This window comes from Papaver somniferum, chromosome 10 (genome assembly GCF_003573695.1).
Source record: "Papaver somniferum cultivar HN1 chromosome 10, ASM357369v1, whole genome shotgun sequence".
Classification (NCBI taxonomy): domain Eukaryota; kingdom Viridiplantae; phylum Streptophyta; class Magnoliopsida; order Ranunculales; family Papaveraceae; genus Papaver; species Papaver somniferum.
Genome location: NC_039367.1, coordinates 115,960,074 through 115,977,621, shown reverse-complemented (window position 1 = coordinate 115,977,621; position 17,548 = coordinate 115,960,074). Strand labels below are relative to the sequence as shown.

Sequence of the window (17,548 nt, the reverse complement as noted above, 5' to 3'; positions counted from 1 at the left end):
GAAGACTTCAAAGGATGTGATTCAGCTCAAGATCTGATTTTGAAAAATATGCTTGAAAGAAAAGAGTATAACTCTTGGATAGGAGAATCTGTCAAGGATTTAATCTTCGCCCAAACTGAGGTTAAGAACGAGCTTGATAACCTTCAATTGCAGATAAACCAACTCATTGATGGACAAGCGAAAATCCTTGAGTACCAAAACATCTTGATCAGGAACCAGAAGAAGGTCATCCTTGATTGCGTCAAAGCCAGGCATCTTGCTCGCATCGTTGACCGAAAACTAATGTTCTAACTCTTGAACATGGCGTCTCTACGGTCAATAAAATCAAGGATATCAGTGACTCCTATTTTGATGGACCTTTTTCAAAGGTATGAAATAATCAAAGAAAACTGAGTTATATGTCTAGTAAATCTTCTTTTCTTGTTTTGTTTAGAAGAATAACTAGAGTTTGGAATAGCCATTATTGTGAGTACACATAGCTATGTCCAACGTTTTCATCTTTATTTTTAGGATTATTTATTTAAAATTCTAAAAAATTGTTTGGAAGATGATTTTTGCAGTATTAATCTTTATGGTTTTATATATTGCAATATGTTATGGGATATGTGTGTTTGCGTCCGTGAACTGTTATTGTCCCATATGATGTCAAAAGTTATCTCTTTTATATGTCGATATGCGAGTATTGATACAAGATCGATGAACTTTTGACAAACAAAAGTTAAGCCTATTATGTCAATTATTGATGGAAGATAGGTTAAAATATTTTGTTTACAAGGATTATGTTTATTGTATGTCATTGTGCAAATAGTGATGGAAAATAGAATGAATCCTTGTATATACCGCAGTATTGATCATTCCCTGATCCATATTTTATGTGTATACTGCAATGCTCCATAAGTTTTTCTTGTGTTGAGCATAAGACGATTGAGTTAATCATTCTTTTATGGTGAACTTAGTCGTAGCTCCGTAAGCTCTCTTATGTCGAGCATTTCCAACTAGATTAATCATAGATTCGTTTATGGTTATTTTGGTTGTGTATTCCGATTAAATTAATCATGGGTTCTCTTGTGGTTAGTATAATTGAGAATTTTGGATATATAAAATCATTTCTTTATGGTTTTTGGTGTCCAATAAAATCCTTCTTTTCTTGTAAAAGTAAGGTCGATCTTGTTGTCTCTTGGGAATGACATCAAATGGGGGAGAGTTATTTTTAACTTGCGCTTAATTTCCATATCTTCATGGGGAGTGCGGCTGTGGAATTATTTAAGGGTTATCTTGTATCTTTATAAACTCCTTGATGAATGCATTTAGCCTCGGCTTTATGATTGCATCTAAACAAGTTGATATGTACTTTTCTTTGGTCTTGAAGCGTCTTCGTGAAAATTTCATTAGGATCCCGTTTTCGTACCTTTGCCAATTTTTTTGACAAAAAGGGGGAGAATTAATGTGTAGTTCACACTACAAATACATATGATTTACGTGCTTTACGGGTCATTATGTAAGGGGGAGTGGTTTTCATGTTGAGACGAAAGTATTGACTAAGGGGGAGTGATGCATATCACCATAGTATTGTTGTCGAAGTTGTGATATGAGAACTTTGATGTTGTGTAATAATACTATGACACTGTATAACAATGATCGAGAGCTATTGTTTTCTCATTGTTATGGCTAAGGAACTTCAACAACTATGATGTTGAATTGAACATCTATGGAATCATGAGAGTACTTGGAAAAGACGAAGTTTTCAAGTAACGTTGAAGCACCAAGGAGATCAAGCATGTGGACGAGAAGCTACAAAATTTTATTTATTTTGTAATCTATATGTATTGATGGTTTTGTCACTAAAATTGACAAAGGGGAAGATTGTTAGAGCATTGCTCGGTCGAACTCGCATGCGTTGTTGTCTCAAGCATGTTTGTCAATATTAGTGATCAAAACTATATGTCTTGATTTCTAGTATACTTATGACTAAGTCTCGGTCTAGGATAGTTAGGAATATTTGAGCTCCAGACTCCATGGCGATTATCTTGCAAAGACGAAGAACTACTCAAGGAACCAGTGGAACTTCATCCGACCAAAAGGTATGTGGAGACTTGAACTCATCTTGTCACTCAAAAGTATATCTACTTTATCTCCTACTCTTGAGACAAAAGTCGTATAAGTATGATAGTTTTCATACATACACATTTGCTATTTCGAGCCGAGTTTACTCTCCTATCTTTTTCTCGAAATACGTGTTGGTAAGCTTTTGCTTTAACCATCTTCATCTTTACCAATGACGAAAGTCATGATGACGTTTCAATCTTAAAAATAGCTTTGATGACGATAGTCGATTCTTTATGTCTAACGATTGTTATAACATTATATATGAATGTTTCAACGATTGAAATGTAGAGTTGAGAATATGTAACCACCTATGAATGTAAACATACAGTGTTTTCGCACATTAGTATATAAATCCATGTGCCGGAAACCAAGTGCGTGCATATGTGTGCATGCGGTATTGGTAAAGGAGACAGGTTGGGTACGCGTACCCGTACGCGTACTGGCAGAAATTCACGTCCGTGAAATTCTGTTGAGTTTGAAGTTTACGAACTCAAAAAACCAGTCACCTTAGGTACGCGTACTGGCGGAACTTTTTCACCCGAAAAAATCTGCTGAGTTTGGAAATTAAAACCAACTCAAAATCCGGTAGCTAAGGTACGTATACCCGTACGCGTACCCAAGCTAGTTATTTCTCAAATCGGTAGTTCATGGACTTAAAAAAATAAATTATAAGGAACGCAATCTTTGCAAACCGTGGGTATATTGTTCATGAATTGATCCAAATGAATCAAACTGATTTTGTTTCAATTGTGTCTATGTATAAAGACCTAAGCAATTGAACAACTCTTGAACTAGTTCTTATGAGTCATTTGAACTAGTTATGAGAAAGATGATACGGTTAATATGAAAGAACTCATATTGGTAACCATTGGTCAACCATTTGTGAATCAACCAATGTACACGTTTAGGTACGGTTACTCAAACCTAAATGAATACATTTTATTTGTGTGTGATAAGCTAAGTTTTGATCTAACAGTTGAAAGATATTAGCTTGGATAAATCAGGTTTTTCATCTGACGGTGATTATTGAATGCTTTGTTACCAAGGTAACTTAGATTGCAAATCCTGATTTGAAAACTATATAAGGAGACGTCTAGAAACTGTGCAAAACTAATCCCCACACCTCCTGTGTGATACTAGTTGGTTTTCTAGAGTCGATTCTCCTTTAATCGTAGGTTTCTTCTCGAGACATTGTCGATTAACGACTGAAAGACTTCATTGGGATTGTGAAGCCAGACAAAACTACTTCTCTTGCAGTTGAGCGATCTGATCTTGCCATTTTCTATCGTACGAGTTCAATTGAATAATTGACTTGAGATTATATTTCCGATAGGGCAAGATAAAAATAAATCACAAACATATTCGTCTCGTCGTTTGTGATTCCACGATATCTAGTTTCGCTACCATACGGTTTAGATTATTGTGAGGTGATTGATAATACTAGGCTGTTATTCGGGAATATAAGTCCGGTTTATCAATTGGTTCTTGTTCACATTGATTTTTATCAAAAGACAGAACAAAACTTTTAGGTTTATCTGTGGGAGACAGATTTATCTATCCTTGTAGACTTTTCTGTGTGATACAGATTTGTTTACTAAATTCTTCGACTTTGGGTCGTAGCAACTCTTGGTTGTGGGTGAGATCATCTAAGGGAATCAAGTGCGTAGTATCCTGCTGGGATCAGAGACGTAAGCAGCGCAACTGTACCTTGAATCAGTGTGAGATTGATTAGGGTTCAACTACAGTCCAGACCGAAGTTAGTTTATAGTAGGCTAGTGTCTGTAGCGGCTTAATACAGTGTGGTGTTCAATCTGGAATAGGTCCCGGGGTTTTTCTGCATTTGCGGTTTCCTCGTTAACAAAATTTCTGGTGTCTGTGTTATCTATATTCCGCATTATATTTTGTTATATAATTGAAATATCACAGGTTGTGCGTTTGTATCGATCAATTGTGAAATCCAACCTTTGGTTGTTGATTGGAAATTGATTGATCCTTGGATATTGGTCTTTGGTACATCCAAGGTTATTATCCTTGTATTTGATAAAGACTCGCAGATTTCTATTTGCTTGAGTAAAATATAATCAAGAGAGAGATATTAACTCCTCGATATACTTTTCTCTAGATTGAGTCTGACTGTCTAGTTGATTCTCTAGAAAGTATATTGGAGTTAGTCCATACAGATTGCTAATCGAAATATTGGGTGAGGTTGTTAGATCCCCGCATTTTCAGAAATGTACCCTCATCTAGGTTTATGTAACTGTACCTATACGTGTACACCATGTTGGTTCAGAAATAGTTAACCGAGGTTAGCCATATGATTACTCTCATATCAAGCTTATTCATCTTAACCATAACTAGTTCAAATGACTCAAATGAAACTAGTTAAAGAGTTGTTCAATTGCGATATTCTCATGGATTTATACAAGAACACAATTGAAGCAAAATCGGTTTGATTCACTCGAACCGATACATGAACATTATACCCACGGTTTGCAAAGATTGCATTCCTTATTGATAAATGTTTTAGGTTCATGTACAACCGATTTTAGAAAGTAACCACTTAAGTATGCGTACGGGTATGCGTACTTAAGTAATTGGATTTGAGTTTGTTTTATTTTTCAAACTCAGCAGAAATTCACGGACGTGAGCTTTCTGCCAGTATGCGTCCGGATACGCGTACTTTAGGTAACCGGATGAGTTTGGTTTTGGTTTTCAAACTCAACAGAAATTCACGGACGTGAACTTCCGCCAGTATGCGTACGGGTACGCATACTTACCCAGTCTCCTACAACCTTTTTGTATACACACAAGTATGCATACTTTAGGCTCCCGATTTTGGACTTATACACTAATGTGCGAACACACTATGATTTTATCAAAGATGGTTACAGGATTCTAAACTCTTTATTTCAATCATTGAAACATTATTCTATAATGACAATAGCCGTTTTCACACACTATTAGCATCAAAGAAATTTTCAAGATATTGAAATAATCATTATCGAAACATTCCAAGTCTTACACCAAATGATTGTATCACACAAACCATGTAAGATGTTACTCGGAAATTTTCTCATGATATAAGATGAACTTGGTCGAAGAGAAATATTACCAACATGTATTTCGAGAAATATGTAAGCGAGATATACCCAGCTCGAAATCTCAAATGTGCATAGAGAAAACTATATCGTAACACAACTTATGTCTCCATATAGGAGATAGAGTAGAAATAGACTTTCCAAGTGATAGATGATCGGTATTCTCAATATATCTCTTTGAGATTTATTTTGATTGAGTGTGAATCTAAACTTGACTACTTTGGTAGTTATTGGATAGATTGATCTAACCAGGCAAAGGAGTTTATTAGATTAAACGGAAGATCCTTTGTGTATGACTTGAGATATCTTTATCTTAGAAGAATCGAAAAAGTTGTTACCAAACAGATTTGTTGTTCCTTACTGTTTGGAATATGATCCAAAGGAATTGTTTCAGTGCATGCACTCGTTGAAGTTGGAAGCGCAGGGATACTGAAGAAACTAAGTGAACTAGGGGTAGTTGCTTGGTCTCAACTATACGAAGTTTGTGTAGATTTTGTATAGCGGCTCAATTCTGGACTAAACCAAGTGAGTGGTGTTGATACATTGAAAAATGAGCTGATAGAGTTTTTCACATAAACCAAATTTTCTTAGATTTTCCAAGAGAAAAGTCACATTCTAATCTGTCGAATGCTTTCGACATGTCCATTTTTAGAGCAAAAAGACTCTTCCTTCCTCCTTTATTCTTCATAGCTTTAACCAGTTATTGAACCATTTATTCTCAGAAATCAGTCTACCTGGAATGTATGTAGATTTCATTGGAGAAATGATATCCACCATATGCTTTTTAAGACGAAAAGCAATGATCTTGGAGATTAACTTGTAAATTGTGTTACATAAAGCAATTGGACAGAAATATTCAAGCTTATGAGCCTTAGAAGTTTTAGGAATTAAAGTGACCCTTTTTTATTGTTGAGCTTTTTGAGAAGAAAATCCGAGTGAAAGAAAGCTTTAATCATCTTACAAACATCTTTCGTGACTACTTGCCATTGTGATTGACAAAAATCCGGAGGGAAACCATCCGGACACGGTGCATTCCATGGTCCCATTGACATTAATGCTTGGTAAATTTTCTGATCATATGGGATAGCATTATTTTGATCTTGAGAAATACTGTTGCAGATATATTGAAGAAAATTATATTATTTGTTGAGCTAGAAGTGGTGTTGATCTTTTGGAAATGAGAGAGAAGCGGATGCTCAATTGAGTCTCTATCTTGACGCCATGTTACATTCCGGGCCTATGGAAGTATTTGGAGTTCTTGTTCATATCGTTATACAAATGGTTTCTAGATTTCTGCTTATTTGAAGAAGCTTGAATTTCATTCGGGGAATCAATCTCTTTCTCAATTTTTAGGACTTCAATGGTGTTATTTCCTTGCACATTTATGTTTCAAGTTGTGATAATGAAGAGTGTTGATGGTTGCTTGAATATGACCAAGAGTACATTTACTCCATTTTAGACAAAAAATGTCTAGTATTTGACAATTTATCAGATAAAACATAAGTTGCAGATCCAAAACTATTAGATTTCCAAGCATTAACAATTTCATTCTTGCATGCATCATTTTGCAGTCAGTGTTCAAAGAACTTCTAATTCTCCCTAATACTATTGTTTTAGTATAGAGAGAAAGAAGAGTGGGTGAGTGATCTGAACCCATTTTGGGAAGATGAGATAGTGGCATTAGGATACCTAATTGTCCATTCACTATTAATGAGAGCTCTATCCAATCTGGATTTTATTTTACTTATTCCATGACTATTACTAGTCCAAGCGAAAGGGTTTCTACTAAAACCCATATCATGCAAGTTAAATTCTCTTATGTGCTCAAGAACTTCTAGAAAAAGTAGAGTTTGAACTAGAATTTCTTTCTAACATGTGCATAGTAATATTCAGGTCTCCTATGAGGACCCAAGGGATAGAAACTGAAGAACTTAGATTCCTAATGTATTGACATTGCTCGGGTTGGTCAGTTCTATAAGGTGTACCATGCAAGATAGAAACCAATCACCCTTTGCAGGGTCATTGTTAACTATTGCATGTATCATTTTATCAGACAAATGGACAACATCTAACTTAAATACATCCTTCCAAAGAAGAAGAATACCTCCAGCTTGACCTCTAGAAGGGACATGACTCCTCTCCTTGGCATTCTTCGAAAGCTAGTTAGGTTAAGGATCCTATCATCAGTTAGCTTACACCTTGTTTGTTTGTAGCTGACTCGACATCTGGGTCTGAGTCAACCCCTGACTCGCGCCGAGTCAGCAGTCAAGACTGTTTGGTTTCTACTTTGAGTCAGATCTGACTCGACCTCTGACTCAGACCTAACTTCTGACTCGGACCCGTTTGAGTCAATAACAAAATACCCGTAACTCATGGGATCAAACCACTGACTCACATATTTTTGAGTTAGTTGAGTTAGATCTGACTCACAACAAACATATTGAGTCAGATCCAGATGAGTCAAGTGATTTCACTCAGATCCAGATGACTCATATCCAGACGACTCAGATGAGTCAAGAGTAAACAAACATGGTGTTAGTCTGATAGGAAAATGATATCAGGAGAATGAATTGAGTATAGATAATGCAAATGATCCCTAGTTTCTTTTCCTAAAAAACGATGGCAGTTCCAATTGATGACCAACACCATTACAAACTCCATTTACATACTTACACACAAGACCATCGAGGGTTTTGACCCAACAAACACAAACACCTACTAATTCTAGACCACTATCCTGCGGGCGAGAAGCTAATTTTTGTTTTACTAAATTCAGTTTGTGCAAATTATCATTCTCAAGATTAACTTTTGGTACTAAAGTTGATTCACCCAGTATATCATGAAAGAATCCCCAACCTTCAGCTTGCATTACATTTCTTATTTCTAGCATGTTGAAGGAATCGCATGGCTGCTCTGAATCTCCCTGCAGGTATCTCTAATTGGAACTGCAATTTTAGAGTATGGTTGGGGTCTTTTCATGCATGTCGTGAGAATATATATCTCCAGGCTCCAAGTTCCATACGTATTAGTTTATTGCAAACCAGTGTGGAAGATATTCAAAGAGTTTTACTTATAATGCCTAAAATTTTGCAAATGAGCTGCAGTTTGCTAGAACATGATAACACAACGAGAAAGAACATTCCAATTTACATATATATCAGTCTCTTTTGCAGCAAACCTTAATCCCGCAACATGACTTTCCTTCCACAGAAAAATGAATTGTCTGATCCTTAATGTGCCTCCGTGCCAACCCGCGACCTGAACTTGAAGACCATGATGTATATAAAGTTTCTGCGACATCAGTCGTGAATCCATTATTACTGAGGACAAGTAATTTCAAATGTTTCGCGAAAGCGATGGAGGAAGAAAGTTCTTCAATTAATTGACTTCCTTGAAATGAACTGTTCTTTTGGCAAGAGCTGGTGCAACTATTTTCAAATCCACCCGATAAGACTGCCTTCCCCTTTGTTGGAAGATCTTCTTCACTATCAGCAACTTCAAGTTCAATTTCAGAATTAACTATACATTCTTCTTTTTCTTGATGAGTAACCTCAACTTCCTTCAGTGAACAGCTATTGGGATTAACATCCAATGATTCAACTTCTGCTTGTAAGAATTTCAAGCTACCTTGTGTTATCAAGTCGGATTCCGAAGTATTATCCTTTTTTGAATCACTATTCTCTTCAAGATTGAGTTCTTCTAGAACTTGATTCTCTGAAAATGAAAAGCATAACACGGGTTGGTTTTTCATTTCTATGGGGAGTAACAACAAAGAAGTCAAGTTGGGGGAAAAAAACGACAACTGTTGAAGTGTCTACCTGTTAGAGCATGCAGTATTCTAATAATTCCAGCAAGCCCAAGATTGCACTTGTTAAGAACCAGATCTTTCAAACTGCATTCTGGGCTCCTTAGTAGAGACACCAAAGCATCGGCACCCTGCTTTCATGGATACAGGAGGCTTCTTAAATTCATAACTCGGGGGGAAGAGAGGCTTAACCCCCAACAGTGTTAAAAGATGAAACCCGCAGATAAGTTCAGCAAAAATAGAAGAGAAAAAAACAGCTCATACTGCATATTGACGTCCACAAGAAACAAACAAATGTGTAGTGTCGTTTACAACAAATGAAATACTACATGATGAGATCATTGTCAACAATCAACCACATTTTCCATGCCTGAAACTATACCGTTCTGGTCACCAAATGTTTCAGCTACTTGACTTATATTATACAATCTAATTCTGCCAAAAAGTATAAAAGAGACCCTGCCGAGGACAAACCCTACTATTAGAAGTTTGTATATGATTGAACCTTTATAAAATCTAGTGTTGGAACCATTAAATAGAAAGATAAAATTTTACAGGAAATTATGACAGCGAGTGCACTTAACTAAGAGAGTCAAGGACTAGGGAGAACAAAATGCAAAATATAAACAAAAAAGGGGTAATTTGGGGCACATATTTCTTCTACATATTAAACTAGTATGCTAAATTTTGCAGTAGTTTAGTCCAATACTGTTAGTTTGCAGCACTTTCAATTCTTCCTGAAGAAACCAACTCATTGCACTTTGCAGGGCAAGCAGATATAGTTAAACGTTTTAGAAACACAGCACCGGAATCAAAGAGAGACAAACCTGCTGTCCAATGGGGTTTCCTCCAAGATTTAACTCCAGAATACCCCCGATTAAAGAGATATTGGTGCACAATCTCTCAGTGTGACAGGATGTTATACCGCAAAATGATAAGTCAAGAGTATTAAGCTCTTGAGGCCCAACCGATAGTGCTTTCGCCACCTCCAGTGCTCCATCCTACATTGACATTTTAATATTTCTTTTCTCGAATAAAAGGAAAAAAGGCAAATGAACACGAAAGAATCACTCACAGCACCAATATTTGTGTTCCCAACAATCAAACTTGACATGCATGATGTTTGCATGAGTTGGCATAAGCTGTCACTCACGGATTTGCTTAACTTTATACCACCTAGATTTAGATCCGAAAATCTAGAGTCACGTAAATGATTCAAGTATCAGTTTATTACAGTTACAATCACTAACAGCACCAAATTATTAAAGCAAGGTTTAAGAAAAGGAAATATACAAAATCATCGAAGGATGTCTGGGAAACAAAAGTAAAAAAAAAAAAAAAAAAAGTTTAAACCTCTTCAATGTAGCAAGCTTGCTCAGTAGACTAATCATCGCATTTCCAGAGATTGGGTTGTTGTGCGCTGAAATAGAGGCATTTTGTTAAAAGATGGCGTAAATATTAGCTAATCTGCTGCGAAGTACCAGTCATTGACGAGATTGTGAGCAATACCTATTGAGAGATGAGACAGAACAGAACCAGAACTTAATGCCTCTGCAACCTTTTGAATTGTTCTAGATGTAATAGAACATCGTTCTATGTTCAGGCTATAAAGGGCTGAAGAAGATAATATCAGAATATGAAACATACAGTGCTTTTGGCATAAACACCAAAGATGCTAGAAATATAAATTGCATTTTTTATTTTTTTCCTATACGACTTGCTTTTGTGAATGTAATTGATGTTCAATAAATAAACCAGGTAACCAACAGTCGACCATACAAAACAGCGGAATAGTATCATACCTTTGCAGCTTCCTAAGATGGTTGAAAGGTATTCCCCACATCCATCTGTTAGCCGATTCCCTGAGACATTTAGCACTTCTAATCGCGCAAACAGCACAGGGCATTCACAGATCTGGTGAAGAGAAATATGTAAATGCTGTCATGGAAGTGATTGAAGAGCATTTAGTATTTTGGTCACTAGGAAATAACTTAAATAAGTGGACTTTCCACCTGGTTTTAATACTATTAGAGGTGCTTTGACATCTTTAGCCATATGTAACAGGGACATGAAACTAATCCGGCTCTCTAATGCGCGAAGATTCTAAGAACCAGGGGTAGCCAGTACTTGCCAACACCGACTCTCGTGACTGACAGATGTTCACACTTCAAAGTAAACTTGCACAGATATTCTAGGCATCGTGTATTTGTGTGCATGTTTGTGATGTAGAGCATAAGCGTGTGAAAACATGATATTAGTAACTATAGCTTCAGGTTCACACTACTGCATTTGATCTTCTTAAAATTTGAATAATGATCAAGTAGATCTAATAAATACGAAATAGAAAATGCATGTGTGAAGAGCTGAAAATATGAAAGTTAGACGAATTAAGATCACAATCAAATAACCTGAAATAAAGCAGTTGGACCAAATCGGTTGCAGTGCAAGTCCAATGTCAAGCCTCCATATTTTTGGCTTGATGAAACAAAAATCTGCTGAAGTTTCTCCATTGTTTCATTTCCTGGAAATCATAAGCAGATGATAAATGGCTTATTAAAAACGTGAGAGACTATATGTTTCTTAGAAAACTTTGTAGCAAAGCAGTACGAATTGTGAAAAACAATAGAGAGAACCAACAAATAGAAATATAAAGATCGAACAGAAATAAATAAAGATCGAACAGAAATAAAAACTTTACCTAATTGATTATGTGAAAGGTCCAACAATGCGATTGCCTTATGCTTGTTTAATGCATTTAATAAGGGTGCAACTGATATATCTTGCAGTTCACATTCAGATCCAAGGATTTCATCTTCTGATACCTGGGAAAAAATAAAACTCAAGGCAGAGACGTAGAAGTTAAACAAATAAACTGCATCATCAGTGTCGTGAAGATTTCTCCATCTTGTTTGTTTATACCTTTAGTCCCACGGCAATAACTGAGAGCATATTTGTATATATATTAAAGGCTTTGAAGCACTAAGTATAAAATAGACTAACCTCTAAGTTGTATAATTTCTTAAGCAACTTGATACTGGGTGCCTCAGACAACTTCTTGCACCAATCAATATACAACTTTATCAAGCGTTTCTGGACCCATACTGCAAAACCAGATACATCAGATACACTCACTGCGGCAGCAATGACATCAGATCTATCAGATGCACTCAATCAGAAATACGTTTATAGTTTTATACAAAAGCTCAGTACGTGTAACTACGTATTTTATGCACCACTTAGAGATGCATGAAAACTTTTATGGATCAAACTTTCATAGATTTAAACAGCATGACATGAACCATACCGTCAATAGTTACTTCAATCCAGCCTTTTCCCCATATATAATCCTTCAATGTGGCTGGTTCCAAGGATTCTAGAACTTTACCACCACACATCATATGCCGAATAACAGGCAATAGACCTGATAAGGTACACACAAATTGTAAAGTCGAACTAAAGATGCTCCTTTGGCCAATTAATGTAAAGGAAGATAAAAATATGTCAAGAATTCAAATACCACGGGTCATATACTGAAGATATGTGTAGAAGTAGCTAGTTATTTTCTTTGATCTACACATCTATTACTGGTTGCAACAATGGGTTATATACTTAATGAAACTTATAAAATGTTGGCTCAGGAATTATCACTTCTTCACGTGCTAGGTAAAATATTGACTCTTTAACAAGTTTATGAACTAGCCAAGCCATGAGTCCATGACCATCGGAAACTAAAACAAAACAGAACTCTCCCTTTGAAGTTAACATCAAGCTTTACTATTTGGAAAATAAGAGGATATGAATGAATTTAAAAGTAGGACGTATAGAACTTGTACCACTGGCGTAAACCTCTACCATCTAGTTGATCAATCTAAATCATTCTTAAAATATTCTGCCACATCCCATTTTATATTTACTATTTGGAAACCCTCTGCCTAACCTTTTCACTTGCTAGCTTTACATTCTTAACTTTTCTGCTTCTTGATCATCTGTCTCCTTGTAGTGATAGTTTTAATGTCATCATATTCTTTTTTTACCCATTGCTTTCAGTATTTCTAGTCACCTCTTAGTCCCTCCTTGTGACACGCAGATAACAAATTTTGTAGACACAAACACAATAATGGCAATCAAAAGAGTTATTTTAATAATCTTGAAGGCGGTGATGAAACTTACAACATTCTCATAGAAAATGAAAAACTGGATAATAAGCATACCTTTGGACCTCTTCTCATCAGACAGCTGTAAATAATATAGACAGGCAACTTCAGATTTGATAGATTCAATGCTTAGCATCTCACCAACCATACAAGAGAATGCATCCAGATGTATCACTTTATCATCAATTCTAAATGTGATATTATACTGCAATCAGATCAGAAAACAGAATCTCAGAAAAGTCTAATGCAAAAGTCTGGAGTGAGCATCCAGGAAGTGATTATCAATTACTTGTTACAACTTACCAACAAATTGTCATCAGAAAAATCTGCAGGATTACGTTTTTGAAGAAGGTTATCAGAGATATGATCACCATCAGCTTTAGACCCACTCGTAGCAAAATGTGAAGCATCATCAACTCCCTTGTCGCCGAAAGATCTGAAATATGTGTCATTTCTAACCACGAGCTTAGAGCTCCCCAATTTGTAAGAAGAATTACTTTCTTCATGATTTATAGGAGTGGAACCACTATGTATGCCTTTGGAGGCAATCCGATGGAAGCTTGCCTGGCGGAACCAAATCAGCTTGTCACTAATACAACAAATAAGTTGCTCCACCCTCCTTAATTCACACGAAAAACGACACAGGTAGAAGCATTGTGAAATGTGGAGCTTGGCTTAATTCGCTACATAAATTGTTACCTGAACTCCGTTGGCAAATTCAGACTCTCCATCATTCTTCCTAGCTGTGAGAAAACAAGTCATGAGCTCACCAAGTTATGTAGACAGTAAAACAATTTAAATCCCAAATAATAGCAAGAGGTGATATCTGTTAAAAGAACTAACAATCATAAGAAGTTGGCAAGTTCTCATCTGGGATATGACATTTTTCTCTTGAATATTTGGACTCGTCCCCGCCATCACTCTCATCATCAGAAATGACTAGACGTGCACGTTTCCGACCACTGAACATCTTCTGTTTACCTGTTGAATTACTCATACTTTTAGGGGAACTTTCAGTTGGAGTAGTTAAGGGTCTTTCTACCGAGGCAACTTTTTGTTTGGACAATGTTTTTCTGGGTCGAAGTAATGAACTCAAAGGGACATCATCTTCAGTGGTATTGAGTGATTTTGATCTTGTAGAGGCACATTCGCTGAACTCTGGTGAATTGCATTCATTAGATGGGCAATCATACTCTTCTGTATCAGTTTCATCACACTCACTAAGTGGATCTTCTTCTTCATGGTTCGCATTTTGAGGCTTTTTCATTTCTTGAATTTTGAGCTGCAACTTCCTGGAATATAGAATATTTACTTAGATAGAGTACAACATCGTGTGGCCTAAACTGTGAAGCTTTAGCTAGTCTGTTAGCAGCTTAGCATGAAGCAGAATTACCTGGCCTCTTCAACATTGTCAAACCTTATCATGTAGCTATAATGCATATTTTCAAGTGCAGAAATCTGTACTTGACGCACTTTGGATTGAACTGCAATTCTGCACAGTGTTGAATGTGAAAAAACAATGTATAACTTTTGAACCATGAGACCGCTGGTAACATAACTTGTTCTTGCCAGTGGAAGTATCAATTCTTGAATAAAAAAGAACTAAGAAAGCTACATATAGAGTGGAAATAATTGCCTATAGCCTTCTTTAAATGCCTCCAGTGCACCAATCCAATCACCCTGCGAGTCCAAGACATCTCCAATGTTAATCTTGGCTAGTGCTTGCCCCTGAAATTACTAACATCGGATAAGAATCCACTAAAGATTAAGTTAATTTATGATATACTGATTAAGCATAGATAAAAAAAGATCACTTGATTGGTAATATTATATCTGGACTGTATTTAACCAATCAAATAAACTTCAGACTCACTAACCTCCAAGTTCCTAATAGACTTGGATGTGTCCCAACTCTTTCTGTACCATTTAAGAGCTTTCTGGAAGTTCCTGAGCTTATGGTATGATTCGCCAATGGCCAGAAGAGAGTCACTCAGCATTTCCTTATCACCGAGATCTCTTGCTATTTTTTTCTTCTTTTTCGCAAAATCTAGATGCTAGAACACAAGAAAATGACATCAAATCAGGAAATTCTGTCCCCGGAAAACAGAAATGCTTACAAACCCCCAGTGTTGCTGTACTGTAATTATCCACAGCTTCTTGAGCTTCTGAGACTGAGAGGAGGAAGAGAAGGAGGGTCTCCTCCAGGAAAAACAAAGACTAAAAGAGAAATCAAAGCTGCAGGTTGTTCAGATCAAAAAAATTCACTCCAAGGATTCTCTAGCTTATTCTTAATCTGGGCTTCAAGTTAAGATTGCAACCAACCAAATGCTTAAGTTGCTTAAGTTTTATGTATAAGATACAATAGAGCATCTTGGTTTTAAAGTTAGGCTTGCACCCAAACAGATGTTACTTTGAATTATATTCATAAGCTATACTAATGCAACTTGCTTCAGGTAAACAGGCAGGCGAACAAAACGAGTTAGAAAGTAAATGTAAAACTTACTTTGTCCCATGAAAAGATTCGGCTGGAATTTTCAATGAGGGTGTCGAGGCACTTAACCTGCTGGAGAAGACACTTTCTTTCGTCGGGTTTACCTCTAGCAATGGCTGTGCCTGTGTTTCTGCTCAGCTTCTTGAGGTTCTGCACTTCTTTCCCCATGTCATCCCACACTCTCATAGCAGTCTCAACAATGCCAATATTTTCTTGAATTTGATTAACTAGAGCATCCTCATCTTCCATGGACCTTGCAATGTCAAGAGCTTTTTGATAGCAGAGTTTAGTATCTTCAAATCTCTGATCTTGATAATATAATTCCCCTAGATTAATATATCCCTTTGCCTCTCCTTGACGATGCCCAATATTTTTACAAATAACAATGTCCCTCTGTATATGGTCTTTCGCTTTTTCCCACTTCCTCAGCTGAGTGTAAAGGTACCCAAGGTGGTGGTGAAGCCGGCTTCGCCCATCGTCATTTTCAGCTACTTCTTCCTCATCACAAATCCTTAAGCCTTCCAAAAGGATTCTCTCGGCTTCTTTATAGTTATCAAGATCCATTTGGAGCATGCCAACGTTGTTGTGAGCATTGATATATTCCTTCAGGAAGGATGAAGATTCGTTTGCTGCTCCGTTTTCCTTCAGAGCTCGGGCAAGTTGCATGGCTAAATTAAAATATTTCTTGGCACTCCTACGTGATGAATGGTCATCATCAGATTTCATAAACATTTCATGATAAGTCCGACCAAGTTGGGTGCTTGCCCTTTGTTGCTCAATAAGGTCACCAGAATCATTAGCCAGCTCTAAATGTTTTTTCTGCAATTTAACACAATAAAAACTATATTTATCGGAAAAAGAATCAAATGAGGTATTTTCTTAGTTTAATGTTTGCAATCGCATGAGCGTTAAATTGTATCTCAACTTTCAGATTCTCAAAACTCCCTATTTAATGTTAAAAAGCATTGGTTGTCACTTAAGTGTGCACATAAAGATTTCATAAGTTTGCTCTCTGTACCATATGATTGTTGTATCCTAATCAACATTTGAATAGTTAACCACTATAACTAAATTCCTTGCACCAAATAATCAAGCAATTCAACCAGGCATTGCAAAAGTAAGCTAGGTCATATGTTTGAGATGATGAACTAGAGAAAGTTTAAAAGCCTTCGCGTTATAATTTTGTGACATACAGAAACAATTTAAAGATTGCAGTGCAAATTATTATGTCAAGAGGAGATTCACAAATCACCCCCATATGGTTTACTGAATCTAAACCGAATTTTATGGTTTTACCTGATAAACCTTGGCTTGTTTGTAATCTTGAAGACGGAGATAAATTTCACCAAGGGATTGACAAGTAGGAAGGAGTTGTTTTTCAGGAAGGTATTTCATAGAGAGTTCGTAATCGATTCGAAGCCATTTTAATGCTTCAATGTATTCACCTCTATTCTTTAAAATGTCTCCTATTACATTTGCCCATCGAGCTTCCTCTGGTCGGTTTCCCACACTTGATGCTTGTCTGTACGATCTCTTTGCAGAACTGAGTTTTAAATCGTCTTTCGCCATCTTCAATTTCTGAAGAAGGTTCGAGTTTTTTCACCAATTGAAAAATCCTAGAACTAGAAATGTTTTCGAGGGTTTTAAACTATGCCGCCCAAAATACTCCCTTTTCGACTATTTTCCCGCTTAGGCATCAGCCGACGTAACACACGAGATTTTTTGTCCATCTCGAACCTGAATCTTGTCCTTTACCAGGCGGATGAGTCCATCTCGAACCTAAGGTCTCGACGTCTCGTCATGAAATTCTTGTGGACCGTAAAAACATACGAGGAATACGGAGATACAGGTGAATTCAGAGCATCACCAATGCTAGGAGTGGAGGTAATTATAT

General features: G+C 36.6%; 1 protein-coding gene across 3 annotated transcripts; it reads right to left on the bottom strand.

Moving 5' to 3' along the window:
• Positions 1-8,257: 8,257 nt before the first annotated feature.
• On the bottom strand, positions 8,258-17,466 carry LOC113316875 (protein TONSOKU-like). Of its 3 annotated transcripts, none has more exons than XM_026565031.1 (20): positions 16,951-17,465; positions 15,667-16,473; positions 15,041-15,217; positions 14,800-14,891; positions 14,557-14,655; positions 14,007-14,455; positions 13,863-13,906; positions 13,467-13,727; positions 13,221-13,368; positions 12,314-12,430; positions 12,010-12,110; positions 11,708-11,831; positions 11,418-11,530; positions 10,812-10,947; positions 10,519-10,623; positions 10,363-10,429; positions 10,085-10,205; positions 9,837-10,010; positions 9,023-9,140; positions 8,258-8,918 (listed from the first exon to the last, which is right to left on the bottom strand). In XM_026565031.1, the coding sequence occupies exons 1-20, from the start codon at positions 17,221-17,223 to the stop codon at positions 8,362-8,364; spliced, it is 4,083 nt and encodes a 1,360-aa protein (XP_026420816.1). In that variant the 5' UTR covers positions 17,224-17,465; the 3' UTR covers positions 8,258-8,361. The 3 variants fall into 3 exon arrangements, with proteins under 3 accessions (XP_026420816.1, XP_026420818.1, XP_026420817.1); XM_026565032.1 differs by having other exon boundaries at positions 8,362-8,918; positions 10,812-10,923; positions 16,951-17,464; XM_026565033.1 differs by lacking the exon at positions 10,519-10,623 and having other exon boundaries at positions 16,951-17,466.
• Between the last annotated feature and the right edge of the window lie 82 nt (positions 17,467-17,548).

Bases quoted from the DNA above. Each gene is read 5' to 3' on its own strand.
- LOC113316875 (XM_026565031.1), bottom strand. From the start codon at position 17,223: ATGGCGAAAGACGATTTAAAACTCAGTTCTGCAAAGAGATCGTACAGA. The intron at 14,656-14,799 runs GCAATTATTTCC...AACACTGTGCAG, and splicing joins GCATTTAAAGAAGGCTATAG to AATTGCAGTTCAATCCAAAG. The intron at 13,369-13,466 runs GTAAGTTGTAAC...ATCTGATTGCAG, and splicing joins TTTCTGATGACAATTTGTTG to TATAATATCACATTTAGAAT.